At 35.3% G+C, this 18,166-nt stretch overlaps 1 protein-coding gene across 8 annotated transcripts in view; it reads left to right on the forward strand.

The window, feature by feature from the left end:
- The window catches only part of LOC138714891 (glycogen debranching enzyme), a 94,256-nt gene that overhangs the window by 66,395 nt on the left and 9,695 nt on the right, over positions 1-18,166 (forward strand). For all 8 annotated transcript variants that reach the window (XM_069847142.1, XM_069847136.1, XM_069847135.1 and 5 more), the window contains 7 exons: positions 376-478; positions 3,241-3,466; positions 9,159-9,306; positions 13,078-13,293; positions 14,038-14,246; positions 15,558-15,743; positions 17,377-17,613. In XM_069847142.1, coding sequence (XP_069703243.1) covers positions 376-478; positions 3,241-3,466; positions 9,159-9,306; positions 13,078-13,293; positions 14,038-14,246; positions 15,558-15,743; positions 17,377-17,613 — 1,325 coding nt within the window. The remainder of the gene's footprint in view (positions 1-375; positions 479-3,240; positions 3,467-9,158; positions 9,307-13,077; positions 13,294-14,037; positions 14,247-15,557; positions 15,744-17,376; positions 17,614-18,166) is intronic.

The raw sequence follows: 18,166 nt of genomic DNA on the forward strand, positions 1-18,166 counted from the left end.
CATTGGATCCAAGGTTCTGGGACTCAAACTCTGTGAAGCTTATGTCGTAAATTTATGGCACATAAAAATCCTTCTCTGACAAGGGTTTCTCACTACGTTGAATTTCGACACAGTTGAAAGCAGCATTAAATAAACTACTACTACTACTACTACTACTACTACTACTACTACTACTACTACTACTACTACTAATAATAATAATAATAATAATATCCCCCCCCCCCCCGCTGGCAACGAAAGTTGCTTGGTGTTGCACCCTGGTTCTAATGTTTCCTATGTTCCAGAGCATTACTTTGACGTAACATTGTAGGATGTAGAAAGCCTTACAAACCACCACCTTTTGTCACTATAATACATTCACTTTGTTTTTTCTAGGGTTGCCACATTTTACTACAGGCTATATGCGTAACTGGGGTCGAGATACTTTTATCGCTTTGAGAGGTCTGTTCATACTCACTGGAAGGTATCAGGAAGCAAGGTAATTCATTTTCTCGCTTCTTATCAATAATATTGATAGACGGATGTGAAAATGAGCATTGAATCACTATGATCAATACATATATAAACCAGCGAAATAATAGTTTTAAGCTTGATAGGCCTAGCTGATAGATCACATTCCTTGCAGTTGCTATTATGCATGCAATTAAGCAACAACAATTACTGCTACTACCCACCACGACCACCAGCAGCTTAAGGGGACACTCAACTTAAAAATTGGAGAAAAAGTGTCATAGAAATGAAAAATTAAATTTCTACACTAATTTACGTGACAGAACTAAATCAATAAGCAGAATTCTTCCCCTATTCATTGAGAAATCACAGTCAAATGCACAAAGCCAAAAAATAAAAAATGATAATTAAAAGTGATATTTCAATTAATGAGTGATTAAAAATTGAAATATTTTTTATTTTGAAAAGTATTGGATCTAATGAGCTGAGATTTTGCATGTTACTTTCCATGTGTATATTAAACTTTTTCTCCAAATTTGAAAAAGTTTGGTCAAATAGGAAAAAAGTTCCAAAATATAGTTGAGTGTCCCCTTAAAAGATTTTTGCCAGTGGACTTTCATCTATTTGTATGTTCCCCTATCAAGCATGGCCTTGATAATAAATCTCAAGGGTTTCAGGTCTGCAAGTACACCTTCCGCATTAAGCATCAGAAAGTTACCACAAAACTTTTTATTTTGATGTCTTGTAAATCTATTAATGACTGAAAGGTCCCAAAATGACTTGCAAATCTCATGATAGCAAGTGATTTGCCCAGGGTGCGAATTGGCGAGGGGGATGCCAGGGATCTTCCCCCTGGAGATTTTGATGTCCCCCGCTGAAAAGGTATTCATTTGTTCCTTCCAGAGACCAAGGACAATATTTTTCTCTTTCAGGTGCCCAATTTATAGTTCCCGTATTTGTACCTTACTAATACAGTATATAACAACAATTCTAGTTTTATCTTTAATGTAAGTTGAGCATGGCATCTGTAAAAGTCAGCCAACGCTGTCAATTATTATGGACATTATTTTTATCGACAATTAAAATTTTAATGTTCCCCACTAGAGAAGATATTCAATTCGCACTCTTGATTTGCCGTTGAATCTGTTTTCAATTTCTTCGATTACACTTTCATAGTATTCCTCTATCTCTTAGAATGTTTTCTTTGCATCTTCATCAGCAATCAGCTACACTTCAGATACGAACTTTCCCATTATTTCGCACCGAACATTTTTTGCAAGTCACTATTGACATCTGCACACTGCTTTACAATATCTCAGTACAGTTTTGTTGTAGTAATTAGAGTAATGACTTCGGCCAGACTCAAGTTCTTCTGTTCCAAAGCATTGCTGAGATAAGAGAGTGAACTGAGAAGTTCATTAATCACATGGCGGGTGATGAGAAAACTCTCATTTATGATTTCCAGCAAGATGCCCCTTTTTAGGCGACTTGTTAAACACCTTGTAAATGTCTTTCAAAACACGAAAAAACGTTTTCTTGAGACTGTGGGAAATTTACTGTTTTTGTTGACCTTTCTGCTTTGTTGGTGTAATTGCTGATTCTACCGGTAGATGTTTTCTTAGAACTGCAGATGGTGAGGAGGAGATTACTTGTTGTATGAAAATGCAAGCTACTCCATCATGAGGAACGAAAAAGTTAGTCTCTTAGCCAATCACACGGCTCATAAACTCTCTCCCAGCCCAATCACAGAGTGTTAGAATACTGGCACTGCTAGCTCTTCTCATTGGCTATCGCTCATATCCAATTAGTTTCGAAGTGAATGGCAACTAACTAATTGCCAACTTTACAATTCACATCCCTCAGAACATTACTATAAATGTAGAAAAAATGTAAACTGGGATGAATTATAAGAACTTGGTAAAATCCGGGACAAATTGCCATCCCAAAATGCCTTCAGAAAAATCCAGGACGGAGGGTCTAAATTCAGGACTGTCCCGGAAAAATCGGGATGGATAGTCACCTTATTAGTGAAATGTTCATTCGATTTCAGTGTCCAAAAATTAAAATTAATCCGTTTACCTTTTACATTTTGTCTTTTCTGGCGTCTTTTAAATTGAATAAATGTAGGTTTTTACTGTTATAATTGTGATGTGTGTTTTAACACATTTTTGATCTTAGAAATTACATTTCCGCTATTCGTAGTTTTGGTTTTGCAGTTTAGTTTCCAACACTGGAAAGCCATATTCCATATATTAGGCTAGGTACTTTCATTACCCAATACAAGTTTAAAATAGGCTAGTTTCACTATTATTACTGCCATATAACATAAAAAATAGAACAGAAACAAGATCGGTTCAAACGTGTGTACTTTACAAAGAGAAAAATGATAACTAACGAAACAATTACTGAATTTATAAATTAAAAGCATAGAAGAATTTTGATCCGAACCAATATTAGAGACAGAGGGCTTCCAATTTGCTTGAAGGACTAAACATGTTGTTATTGTTGTTGGTGTTGATGTCGACAATGATCATATTATTATGAAGACCTTGATAATGATGTTATTGATAACTAAAATGTTGATGATGATGGACAGTGGCTATGACAATGGTGGCGACGACGACGACGATGACGACGACGATGATGATGATGATGATGATGATGATGATGATGATGATGATGATGATGATGATGATGATGTAGATGTAATTGACGAAGATGACTTGACTTCTCATTTTATGCTTTCTCGTTGGAAAACTATAATTGCAAAATTCAATTTGTTATTGGCAGGTACCACATCTTAGGTTATGCTGGGTGTCTGAGACATGGACTTATCCCAAATCTCTTGGATGGTGGACGCAACTCGAGATTCAATTGTCGTGATGCTGTATGGTGGTGGCTGTACTGTATTCAGAGTTATGTACAGGAGGCCCCAGATGGAGAGTCTATTTTAGCTGATAAAGTTTCTCGTATCTTCCCAACAGACGATTCTCCACCTCAGCCCCCTGGAGAAGTGGTAAGATAATTTCCTTAATTTGCTTTTCCTTGTTTACTGTAAAAATATTATAGTCGCGACGCTGTTATTCCTAGCGTGACTCCGCCTCTTTGCTTACGTCTTAGGAAGTGAAGGCTCTATAAAGTCTAGGTAGGTAGTATCTTTCGCCATTTTTGTTCTTTCGTTCCCGAGCTACCATACGAGGAACCTATTTGCCACACCGTTAAACATTATCATGTCGTAGCTCCTATGATAATAAATCAAACACACTGTAATTCAGCAAATAATTGAGCGGCAAATAACATATTCGTGTGCTTTCTGCGAACGCCAACGAAAGAGCCAAAATGGCGGGCGATTATATTAAGTATTTATCGAGCCTTAAGAAATGAATAACGTCTTCATAAGCGAATCCCAAGATGCACACATTTAAATGTAGCCGACCTGCGACGCGATTGGCTGCCGGAAATTAGAGCGACGGGACTATAGCTATATTACTGACATTGTTGAACATTTATGTGCTTTCATATGTATGTTAGATGAAGGGATGGTTCTACCTAGGGTGACATGGTTACATTGTGACCCTCTATTAAAAAATACTCTTAGTTTGTTGTAGTGATTACGAAACTTGACAGTAGAGCAAAGATACTGGTAGCAAAGGTTTGTGAGCGATCATTGTAATATTGCTGTTATTGAACCTGACCTGTCAGTTGAGATAAGGGAGAAGGGAGTTATGGCTACTTCTACTGAGTCAGGTCACAAACTTGTGTGTGAGTTAGATGGTAGTCTTCTTGTCTGTTGTACCTAGATTGTCGACCGAAATTAACACTTTAATGTACCGTAATTTGACTCAAAGAACGCAAAAGTAACATAATTTCATTACTTCCAATATGCTACTTTGTTATATTGTATTTTTAGACATGAAAACCAGGAATATATTTTCTTTTATTTCTATAACTGTATCGCATTATATTCGATAAATTAATTTTGCTGAAACTAAAATAAAACAAACATAGATAGGAAACCCAGAATTCAATTGGCATCTATTGGCAGACATATTGCAACAAGGAGTTTTTAGGCTTTCATTGTGAATGGGCAAGTAAGGTCGTATATTATGCCAAATCTGCGTAAGTGCGACTTCTTTTTTTCTATATTCAGTTATCATAGCTGTTAATTCAGCAGCCATGTGAATATTCCGTTTTATTTTTGTCTGTGCTGGGGAAAGAAGATCTTAAATTTAGCTCCTTTACTTGTGTTGGTCTACTCGTACTGCCACACTGGCCATTTGAGTTCTTTTACTTCTCCCATTTTGTCCCTCTGATATTTCAATTTGCTGCAAGTGTGTTAAATGTTTCATAGCTGCTGCAAGTGGTATAAGTTGTCAACTTCATGTAAATAATACCGGTCCTAATTAAAGCATACATTTAATAATATATGTGTTTGTCTGCAAAACATAGTTCTTGAAGTTTTATCTATTTTGACATACCCTTAATCAAGGCCAACTTCTTCTCAGCGCCCCCTCCCCCTGCTCAATTCAGAATCGCACATTTTTTCGTAAACTTAAACACTAGGCATACTTATTAATAAATGTATAGTTTTATAAAAATATAAACAAACAGAAACAAGAATATAGTACAGTAGGTATAAAGGTATTCGAATTTTAAAAAATGTCTGTACTATACTAATCTAACTATTGTATTACTTGATTCAACTACAATTGCCGATCGAGTGAGAGATGCATGTGTATGTTTATGTGTGCTCCTATTGGCCACAGGACAGGAAGTATTGTATGCTTCGATGGTATGATTAATGGAACACTGCACTGAATTAACTTCGTGTGTGAGGGGGAATTAAAAACATTAATTCACATGGTGTTATTTTGTACTCTACATTAATCGTGTCAACTCCTTCCTTGGCAATATCTACCCCATCAGCAGTGTCCGTCGAGGTGCATTGGTGGCATCAGACACAGTATGATTTCAATCTCGCGCGTTTTCATCCATTTTACGTGATAAAAATTCGTTCTCTGAATCGTCGCTATCAACACCTATATTTTTTATTGCAGTTCCAACAACTTTTTCCATTATACTAGATCATATTTCACATATACTTTATCCCAGACCTTTTTCCTGTCTTCCTGTCTGATGCTCCTTATAGCATTGTGTACCACTTCTTTTTGGCACTCGAAGATTAACACTGCCAACATTATTATTTGTTCCTTCAGTAGTTACTCCTGGGTCATTGTGGAGGCAAACGAGTTTTTTACGTGCTTTGGAGTTGAAAAGGATCTTTCGGTGCTGCAGTTAGACACTAATGTTGATAGAAACATTCTTAAGGCGATCTTGATATTTGGGTAAACATACACAAGTAATTTTCCTTTAACCAAGTCAACAAAGATGCATGGCTTGCTGAAATCTCTGCATTTTCATAACAGTGTTTTTTAAGTTCAAGGTTATCCTTGTATGTGTTTACCAAAATGTCTGTGCTGTTTAATATTTCTTGAGACTTCATTTCAGGGAATTTCGTAAGTAATCCAAGTAATCGCATGAGTTCATGATAGCATCTTGATGCTTTTTCAGTTCTATTAATTTGTCTATTATTACCAGGAATGTGTTAATTCGGAAGTTCTCGCTTCTGTTCATCTCAGGCACAGTATATTCATCATCATCATCATCATCATCGTCGTCCAACAAGTTTGACCTCTTCCTCTTATAGCTGCGGTCAAAGTGATATTCTTTCCATTTTTGAATCTTGCGTACACCACTTTTAACACTTGAATATAATTAATATTTAACACGAGTAAGTCCACTAGTTCATCAATTAATGATATTCTTTGTCTTCTTCTAAAACCATTTTAACGTTATTTTCAAAGTAATTATAAATAGATCTCATGTTTTGAAAGTAGCTAGATATCTAATGCTCTTGCTTTAACAATCGAGTTATTTTCTCTCTTGCTTCTCAAATGTAAGGCTTTTATTTAGTTGAAGTGCTTCACAGTGTGTTAAATGATTCTTGAACAAGTTATAGTTTTTTTTTTGACACCTGATTTTTTACAGTTAGGCAGCTGCATCATCCAATTTCAATCCCCAATATGAATGGAGGGTCGCATCTACTGTCGGTCAGAAAGTACTCTATCAACTATGCATACATTTCATTAACCAAATTCACATCCAAATTTACACTTTTAAGTTTTGTATTAACAGCATGAAGTCTTTCAGATTGCTTGGAGATCATTGTTCATTCCAGACATGTTAGAAGCTGGCCTCTACAATTCCTTATATTGATGCCATGCTCTGCCATAAATTCAAGATTGACATTCTTCATGTCTTCTGATTTCTGTCCTGGATTAGCTAAAAATTTTAGAAATCTCTCTTTGAGTGTTCCATCAGATAACACATAATGGAAAATAAACGTTAGTTGATCAACATGTCAATATCGGGTGTAGAGTCTACGATTATAAAAAATTATTTGAAAGGTTTAATTTGTTCAATTACAACTCCCCACATTTCATCTGCCATAACACACAACATTTCTTCATGGATGTTGTGGGCATTGGTTTTTCGCATGTATGTTGTTGTTTTTGAGAACCAGAATATGAAGTAATGTTGGGTATTTTTGAACTTCTCTTTTTTTCTTTCAACTCGCTGCTTTGCTGTTTTACAAACCTGGTCCCATTTAATTTTTTTCATTCATTGTGAAAATTAAAACGTCCGTCCCCCCAAATAAAGAAAATATAATTCACTGATACAAGCACAACCTGTTACACGACTATGCCATGAACCAAATAAAAGCTCTATTATAAAAACTGTAAAACACACATGAACTGTGAATGTGCAGTGTTACAAATTCATCGATGCTTAAGAATTAAATTACTGACCGTTACCAGTGGATTGGAAGTTTGGAATGTCGACAGTTTTGTAGTCCACAACAATGCACGAAATATAAAGTAATTCGGATAACTATACATGTTTCATATATACATTTCATACAGCTTTAATTAATATAGATTCAATCTTGTGATTAATTTTTAATAGTAGTAGAAGAGAATAAATAGAAGTACATGTGACATAAATGTTCTAATTACTAATACCGATAAGTTTGTCAAAACACTACACAACAATGCAGAGACATGTCACCTCCTGCCCCTTGCCATGCCAGCAGCTGTAACTGATTAACCACCAGTAGCTTTTTAATTGAATCTCTCTCACTCTCTTTCTATATTGTTAGACGAATGGAATTCAAAGAATTTGTCACAGCAAAACATTATTATTATTAATATTATTATTATTATTATTATTATTATTATTATTATTATTATTATTATTATTACTACTACTAATATTGCTCAATATTTTGGAGATTACGAAATTAAAATCTGCCCCCTCATCGTTCGTGCACCCTTCCATCCACACTTCACAGTCTTTCCTTCTCCTTTTTAATTTCTGTCTTCCCCCCCCTCACCTACCCCCCCACCCCGTAAGTTTCGTGCGCCTCCTCTTAGAAAGCACTCTAGGCCATGACCTAGTTGGCCTACTGGGAAATCTGGTCCTGCCCATAATATTCACATTATGCACCACATGAAATTTAATATATATATATATTATTGTAAGCATTATATCCTCCAATATATTATCACATGTTCAGTATAAAGTAATTGACACACCATTAACCAAATAGATAGTCATTCTATGCTGGTAACTCGATTTTGAATCCCCATGGTCAAAGTGGAATTTGTGATGGACGAAGACTGTGCTTGGACATTCCACCATTGCTCCATAAATCATTATCATGCAGTGCTATGAAGTCTGCCTCTCAAGGGTACACCACCTACAGCTGCAAACAGCTTTGACAAGTCTCTCCTAAATGAGTATGCCTGGGTGAATGACGCAAAGTCAAGTACCTGCCACTTGATAAAAAAAGTATATAATACAATTTTTAAAATTGTTTTCAAATAAGTGAAAAAAGTAAAAAAAATTTGAGTTGATATTATTACTACCAAAAATAAGCAAAGTGGTTTGAAGACATTTTAAATTGAGCTAGGATACCATCCTAACCTATCCCACTTCACATTAAGTTTTGTACATGTACGTGTCTATAGATACACATATTTTGATTTTATAATGTTTCAAGTCTTCCGATTTCCAATATCCATTGCTCTCTGTATGTTCATAGGTCATCAGCCACATCTGTATCCTTTATTCCCTAGTTGTTTCTTCTCTCCAGCTTCTTTTTCAATTTGTCATTTCCTTTTTCCTTGTGGTTTCCATGTTAAATTTGGTTTATAATTGTAATATATTTATTACATTACCTCCTATATATTATGTTAGCTCTTCCTCGTACAAGAAATCAAGCATTTGGATTTTCATACAAATAAAACCATTGTAATTTTGTTCTCAACATGAATTCTCTGAGAAAACTCTTGTCTTAACTGACTTATATGACGAATTCAAATTTTACTTAGTTTGGAGACAGAAACTCTAAATCACAGTGGACCTAATATTTTCTCTATTACTGCTTTTTTTCAATATTCTTCCGCTTTTCTGTAATTCTTTGCTCATTGTAATATCTAGGAGGTAATGTAATAAAATATATTATAGTACTTATTAGCTGAAACTTATCAGCTTCCTAATTTGCTACATACCATAACGTGAGAGACATAATTTCAATAACTAATAAGTAACAAAATCTAAAATCCATGTTGATATCCATGTTTCAGGACCAACCATTACACGATGTTATTCAGGAAGCCTTAACAGTACATTTTCAAGGTCTTTGTTTCCGAGAACGAAATGCTGGTCGAAACATTGATGCTCATATGACAGATAAAGGCTTCAACAATCAAATTGGAGTTCATCCAGAAACTGGTTAGTTGAAGATTATTATTCCTTTACCTAAAATATTACCACAGTAGGTTAAAAATAAGAACTGGCAAGCAAAGTATGTCCTGTGAAATGAATCATCATCATGTGGTTGGCAGGCCTTATAAATTCTTTATCATAAACATAGTTGGAGCAGTCATAAATGTATTGAATGACAAACTGAACAAAGCACTAATACAAAGAGGTGTTTTCCCTACTCCTATCTACCAGAAGAGAACAATGAGATTCCAACCATATGGAAGTACCGGTAGTAATAAGTGGGCAGGTCAGTGATGACCAGGGAACGGATTTATATGGACTAAAAATATATGAAATATGTAAATATATATGTAGTTATTTTTACCAAAATATGGAATTAAATATGGATTTTTACCAAAATATGGAATTAAATATGGACTTAAAATTATAAAAAAATGACTATGTACGTTAAATATTGGTACATTTTAATCAAACTAAACAAAAAATATAATGGACGTACCTTATCTTCCAATGTAGTTTCAACAAAACACAATTTTTATTGTCTGTTACCATAACAATAGGTTACAAACATTTCTTTCAAGTGCTGAAAAGTGAATCTTCTTCTATTGTCTCTGAGGATAGATTTATACTGACTAAAAGAGCGTTCGACGTCACAAGAAGTAACTGGTACATAATTCAATTTCACAATGTCTGCTGGGGATAAGTCCAAGTTAATCTTCACTGTTGATTCACCACTCATCACAGCAACAACCTTTTGTAGTTCTTCATATCCAGGGTTTTTTGAAAGTACAGTGTCCACCTTAGCTCTTACTGCATCTGCAACTTTACCTCTACCACGATTCAGTTGTTCCACAGTACTATTTATAATTTCAAAACTTTCAGATAGTGAAAGGTGCCTATTTTGGAGACTTTTGAGCGTTTTTATGATGCATGAAAATGTATGCTGAATGTGAGCTAAGTCATTCTTCACACTTATGTCACAGGTAACTGTTTTCGCAGTATCAATTGAGACTGCATCTTCAGAGTCCAATGCAAGGAGAACATTGTTAATAGAGTCTATATGTTCGGCATAATATTCAACTGCTTCTAGCCATGTACCCCATCTAGTTAAAATTGGCTTTGGTGGCAATGGAATTTCAGGGTACATTTCTTTCAACACGTTAACTCTACTGGGAGCTTTGAGAAATACTTTTTTCACTGATGAAATCAACAAATCTACTTTAGGGAAATTGTCTCTGACCACTTCTGCCACACGATGAAATGCATGCGCCACACAAGTAAAATGAGTCAATTTAGGATATACAACAGATAATGCTTGTCCAGCTTTGACCATATAAGGGGCAGCATCGCTAATAAAGAATAACACATTATCGTACATAATACCCTTTGGCCACAGGATACCCATAGCTTCGTTGAACAGTTTAACTATAGTTTTGTTATTGCACTTTTCTAGAACATCACAATGTAAAAGAATTCGTTCAGAATATTGTTCACTTAACAAACCGATAACTACATTACCAACAAGTCTACCTTCTTTGTCGGGAGTCTCATCAATGGAAACCCAAATTGAACTATCTTTAATTTCATCTCTTATCTTCTGTATTGTCTCATCGTAGATGGATGGAGCATACGTCTTCCTAAGTGTTGACTCATCCGGGATTGTATGTTGAGTATATTTTTCAAGGAATTCCCTGAAGACCTTATTCTTTAGTTTGTAGAGAGGAATATCAGCAGAGATGAGAGAACGGCACAGGTCGATGTTAAACTCAGATCTTACATTCGATGTTGTTGGTTGTGTTAAAAACAATTGTCTCTGCTTGGAATTTAGTTGTTTGTTGGCCTGATGTTTACTAGTTGTAATGTGTTGTTGCACCAGGAACTTTTGTGTAGATGATACTGCACACTGACACAAATTACAAAATAATATTTTATTGTCAGTTGATAAACCATCTTCTTTAAATTCTGAAATGTAACTTGTTAGTTTTGATTTTAAATTGACTGAATGACGTACTTTTGGCATATTTACCGTCTTTATAGTATGATTTACAAAACTGAACCTATGTGTACTCTGACTGGCATTTAACTGTTGAGCTGCACAACTGAAGTCTGTTAAAAATTTTAAATTAAATTAATACAGTTTTGTAACTTACTTTCCCATTGTTGATAGGACTGCTAATTTTCAAATAACTCTGATGTTAAAGGGATTACTGAACATGTGTTTAAATCTCTATTGTTGAAATGTATTTTTAAAAGTTAATGGAATTTTGTTTTGTTTTATTGTTAAACCTAATATAATATGGACTGTTTTATATGAAATATGGAAAATATATGGAAATTAACGAAAATATGTACTAAACTCTAAAATATGGAAAAATATGGAAAATAAAAGTAGGATTTTTCAACCCTACATATTGTGAAACATAAAGATAATGCAAAATATAAATTATATTAGCTTTATAAGTAAATATGTATTTACATATAAATCCTTTCCCTGGTGATGACATTCTAGTTTTTTAACAACCAGTTCTCTTCACCAATGACAGTAAATGTCATAATTTTAATATAAAATATATTAAATGAGGTAATAATAAGCAGCTACAAATACAGGGAAATTGCAATGCAACATGCTACTCTAGGATGATGTGTAGAGTAATTAAAAACTCACAAATGCTGACTTACCTCACGAAGAGGGGAGTTCTTAGAATATCTGATTAGATCGACCTATTGTTTGAAACATCCGAAGGTGCATCTGCACACACACTTATATCCCCTACTGTTACATCAAATTCAATTAATTCTTCACTTTTCGAAATGATAACCACTGTATCAATCACCTATTTTACTTTCCTTAGATGTACTGCTATCACCATTCTTGATCAAACGCTTTGATGCTTCATTGCACTGCAGTACTACGCTCAGCTGACTGTTCTCTGCTAATATTAGGTACTGGTACCGTACCAATAATAGATTTAAACATAAGCAGAGCTTAAATGATACTGAATGCTACTGGCCGAATGACTAATAATGCATACAATATAGAAAAGTATCCTATAGGATACAACAGGTTAATAGGCTATATGCTATAATTTTAATAGAACAATAGAAAAAAAATTGGTAGGAAAATTAAAATTTCACAATACTATAATATTGCACAACATATAAAATACGGACATTGTGATAGTTGTTTTCTTTACAGTCCGACACAGTTTAATAAACTAGTCTGAGAAATGAAGTTTTGCCAGTTTAAGGGTTAATGAAAGAAATTATTTATTTTAATAACTGTAAGTTAGGCCAAGATTGGACCTGAATGTTTATTTATATAGTAAACTTATTGTTTAACATTAATTCAGTCATGTAAAATATAGACAAACAATGAAGTCTATTCTTACACAATATGCTGTTGTGCAAACATAAAGTTATTTAAAATATTTAATTAAATTTATATTAAAATTGCTTACTTTTATTATTTTGACTGCAAGCAGTTGTATATATTGATTAGTAAAATAAATAAAAACATATTTAATTAAATTTATATTAAAATTGCTTACCTTTATTATTTTGACTGTAAGCAATTGTATGTATTAATTAGTAAAATAAATAAAAATTCATTTCTTCTAATATTCTGCCCCATCGCAAGAGTGTCACACTTAATGTTGTAATAGAAAAGTACCTTGTAGGTTTGCATAGTTCATCTTACATTCATGTAGCAACAGTACATATTTCAGTACATGAAATGTGTGTGTTTAATTTAATTGAAGTAAGTATCATTTTACTTAGGTTTTGTGTTTGGTGGTAACATATGGAACTGTGGTACCTGGATGGACAAAATGGGATCAAGTGAGAAAGCTGGGAACAGAGGGAAGCCTGCTACACCAAGGGATGGCAGCGCAGTAGAACTCGTGGGACTCAGTAAAGCTGCTCTCTGTTGGTTGGCGAAGCTGCACAGTGAGGGGAGATTTCCTTACGACAGTGTCAAGAGGCAAAATAAGGATGGTATGACATATATGTAGAAAGAATTTTTATTGGCATCTCAATACTGGAAGTCTATTGTGAACGTATCCCGTCTTCTTCTAGCTCTCCTCAGCCTCCTTGTTGTTATCGTTTTAATAATCCTCCTCCTTGTTCTTCTTATTGTCCTTCTCTTTGATGTAGATCACAAAGTCTTGGATGTGCCCACGTTTCAACTTGTGGAGCTGAATTCAAGTTGCATTATACTCAATCCAGGATGTGTATGGAGCAGAAGTAAACAGCTGATTAGCTATACATGAATTTAAGCTGTCTTTTAATGGGTTTACCACACAAGCAGACATTGACTGCTAAGGAGGAAGCTACTTCTGTATGACTGGTTGGCTGTTTACTTCTGCTTTGTACACGTTCTGGATTGAGTTTGATAATGATGATGACGACGACGATGATGATGGTTAATAGATAATTTGTGAAATGACAGGAGAAGTGGGAATACTCTGTAGAAACTTTTTTCAACACTGTCTTTGTGCACTACAAAAATCCCTTAGAAGACGAGAATTAACTCTTATCTCTAGTGTGTAAAGCTGATGCTCTAGAGTAGACATTCGACTAACACTACTCCCTCATCAATAATAAGAGACTATTGCAGTGCAATAGAACACATATCAGAAACTGTTCTAGAAATGTACGGTACATTGAACTTGTATTTGTGATATCAGTAATACTGCCAATAAAATTGTATCTCCAGTAGACCTGTTTTCCTCATTTCAGGCACTGTTACGACTTGGACATACAAACAGTGGGAAGAGCGCATAGCTTCCAACTTCGAGAAGCAATTTTATGTGCCTGTAACACCATCTTCTACTGAATCTCGACCAGATTTAGTTCATCGCCGTGGTATCTATAAGGATTCTTGTGGTGCAGGACAGCCTTGGGCGGACTATCAGCTCAGATCTAACTTCCCCATAGCGATGGTCGCAGTGAGTAATCATGTGAATTATGCATGTAGAGGAAACTCGTTATAACCATAGCATTATAAGCTGCCTACTGTACATTATAAGATAAAATATTCATAACAATATTCCTTCTGTACTGTCTAAATTTCCAATTAACAAGATTAAGGACAACTTGAGTAGCTCAGGGGGCAGGCATATTTGTCTGCTGATATGGAGCTGCACATGGGTTTGATTCCCACTTGGGTGATTACGTGGTTGAGTCTTTTCTGAAATTTTCCCCACATGTAGGCGATTGTTAGGTAATCATCTGGAAAATCCTCAGCTTCATCTCACCAAATACCATTTCACTATTACCAATTTCATCGATGCTAAATAACCTATTAATTTATACAGCATTATTAAATAAGTAAGAAAAACATGTTATAGGCTACTTATACAGAGTGATTCAAGATAACACTGACAACTCTTAGTATGTTGTACAGGACAGCAAACTGATCATTTATCAAGCAGGGACTCATATCTGGAAATACATAGTTTGGGTGCTGTGAGGTGTCAAAATATGGCAATGCATCAGATATGGTGATGGGTGTGCATTCCATATTTTGTTAAGAAACCTCCAACAACCCAACAAGATCGTTACAGTGTGCATTACTGTAAATTACAAAAGGAGTTCGAATTGTCGACCTCCAACTTGATTACAGAGCTTACATCAGCAGTGCAGAGATTGACGCCATGGTCAAAGACATGTGGTTGTATGCGAAGTATTTCAGTCACTGAGTGGATTTGTGCAATAAGATCCTCTTCTGATGTATACAGTACCAACAAGTTCTGTGACAGCCCCAAGTTAAGTGAGAAGATTATAGGATTTTGGTGAGATGGTAGCTATCTCTTACATAAAGAAATGCATTGACAGGTAGTTGTAGGTCGACTTCCCTGACTTTAGTGACAGTGTTAGAGGGTTTGGTAAGAAGATAGCTTTCTCTTGCACAAAAAGGATGGTACAGGAGTCTTGTACACCATACCCTTCGTAGTACAAAATAGTCGAGAGGTGTAAGACCATGGTGGCCACGGAACAAGTCCTCTTCTACTATTGTCATGCACTCTGCTGTGTGCAAACAGCATATTGGTCATTTCCATAGTTGTTTTCTGATACATGTCTTGCTACTTCAGATCTAAGGCAAGGATAGTAACACCAAATCACTGACTGAATTAGAGAGATCTTTGTTGTTTTTATCTGGATGTAAAAGGAAGCAACAGTAATTTATCACTGTACAATATCAAATGATATCAGTGCTATAAATAGTCAGCAGTCTGTTTTGTTTCATTTTGTTATAGGCGCCAGAAATGTTTGATCCAGTTCATGCTTGGACAGCTTTGAAGAATGCCGAGGAATTACTTCTAGGCCCTCTTGGTATGAAGACATTGGATCCGGCAGACTGGAGCTACAATGGCGATTATGACAATGGCAATGACTCCGAAGATGGAAAGCTAGCCCATGGATTTAATTATCACCAAGGACCTGTGAGTCGCCTATTCTCGAATTAATAATATTATTATTGTAAAACTCCGTTGGATTAAATTACCCTTAAAAAATTGAAATACAAACATACTGATAACTTAGTTTTGTCGTTACTTTGTTTTCTCTTCATGACCTTTAGCAAAGTGTTAATATCGAAGCATGGTAATCGCATGTCTTAGTGACAGTTCATTCCCAAAGTTCTAACCATATAGTTAAAATTTGATTGTTAGAACTTGAAACATTACAAAAAATATTGTTCCTAATTATAATCGTAATAATGATATTTTATCAAGGACGTGAGCTTGTGAAACAGATCTGATATTGGCAAGTGCTATTTAATTTATTGCGATGTTGCAATTTTTTGTAGAAAATTAAGCCGATTTCCCGCTAAATAAAAATAAACAATGCAAAATGTATCTGTTATCATAAAGATTTATTTTGTGAACTTACCCTCACAGAACACCTTCCACCTGTATGTGCGTACGTGCTAGTCATCAGTTACAGATTCCCAAATCAACTGTTCATGACATTCCTCATAAACGACTCAAACTACATGCATACAAGCTCCAGCTTCTTCACCGCATTCAGCCGAACGATAGAAGATTAAGACAAAATTTTGCGACTGAAATTCTGCAACATATTGACGAAAACCCTTCATATCTTGAAATGGTATTTAGTGATGAAGCTACATTCCATCTCTGTGGTAAAGGTAACTGCCATAACTGTCACATATGGCGGTCTGAGAACTCTCGTGCTGTAGTGGAACATCAAAGAGACACGGAAAAAGTTAATATTTGGTTGAGGTTAATGCACAATGCAATTATTGGTCCATTCTTCATCTTAGAGAAAACTGTGACTGGGCACAGTTACCTTGATACACTAGAAAATTTCGCTGTGCCCCAAATCCTCTTTGGATCAACATTTCAACAAGATGGTGCTCCGCCACATTATCACAATGATTTCACCAGTTTCATAGAAATTTTCCTCGTCATTGGATTGGAAGAGGCAGACCCAAAGCATGGCCACCAAGGTCTCCTGATCTGACTTCGTTGGATTTCTTCGCCTGGGGTTTCATCAAGGATGTTGTTGACACGCAATCCAAAATTTGTTACAATTGAGACAACGCATCAGGTTAGCAATTGACTGCATAACACCTCAAATGTTGCGAAACACTTGGAGGGAATTGGAATATCGTTTGGACATTTGCAGAGTAATAAGAGGTGCTCACATCGAGATATACTGAACTGTTGTAAAAAAACAAATGTTCAATTAATTACTCTCATGGTTAAGTCAGGTTTTTCTTTTATTTCTTGATATCTCTAGCCCGAACTCAATGTATGTAGGGTTACCAAACATCCAACTTTGGTCGCATATGTCCTACCTTTTTATTCATTGTCCCACTTTCTACCTTAACATTAGATGGAATGCAAAGTGTTCTGCATTTTTGCTTTTCAAATTTGGCAACTCTGATACTAGGGCATACAAAAAGCCAACAATTTGGGTTGTATATAGACTTAACTGTTATCCCAAATGTGATGTAATCTGTTCTAACAATCCCTAATTACGAGATACTATGTTAGTAATAATGTAGAAAATCTTGTAATGTTCCTTGTATGTTTTTCTATGTGATGCTAGGAATGGTTGTGGCCAGTTGGCTTCTTCCTCCGTGCCCGTCTGCATTTTGCTCGCGAGGTGGGCGGAGAGGCAGAGTTGAGGCGTACAGCTGCCAACACACGCTCTGTACTGGCACGCCACTTCGTGGAGCTGCAGAATTCTCCCTGGAGGGGTCTGCCTGAATTGACTAATAAGGATGGGGCGTACTGCAGAGACAGCTGTCGCACACAGGCCTGGAGCATGGGCTGTCTCCTTGAGGTATGAAACCATAATTTAAGTGATATGCAGTGTTGGTATTATTTCCTAAAGCTGGGAAAGAGAAAGTTTCAGAATCTCATCTATCTGTCTCCCATTATAGGTTTTGTTTTGTTTTTATAGTTGGTATGACGATTTAGAGATGGCAAGCTTTGAGTTTAGCACAACAAAGGTTCACAAGTGTTCCCATGCACTAGTCACATTGTTCCAATTTGACATGTTCATTCTTAATTAATATTAATATTAATATCTTTACGTAGATGTTCATTCTTGTTTTATGTATATAATAGTTTTTTAATGTATCTTTGTTTCTGTTACATTTAATATGTATTTTTGTGGTTTTCTGATTGTAATAATTATAATAAATGTTTATTTAAAATTAAAAATTAAATTAAATTAATCGAGTAGAAAAGAAAATAGTGTATATTGCTGCTGCTTTTCTCACTGATGTTTTAATATGTTTATATATTACAATGCCATGCAATATTCCTTGTATTGACCTAATGTGGCAGCTATGCTATTCCAATTTCTATTCCTAGACCACATGCCAGCCACA

Source organism: Periplaneta americana, chromosome 15 (assembly GCF_040183065.1).
Source record: "Periplaneta americana isolate PAMFEO1 chromosome 15, P.americana_PAMFEO1_priV1, whole genome shotgun sequence".
NCBI classification, from domain to species: domain Eukaryota; kingdom Metazoa; phylum Arthropoda; class Insecta; order Blattodea; family Blattidae; genus Periplaneta; species Periplaneta americana.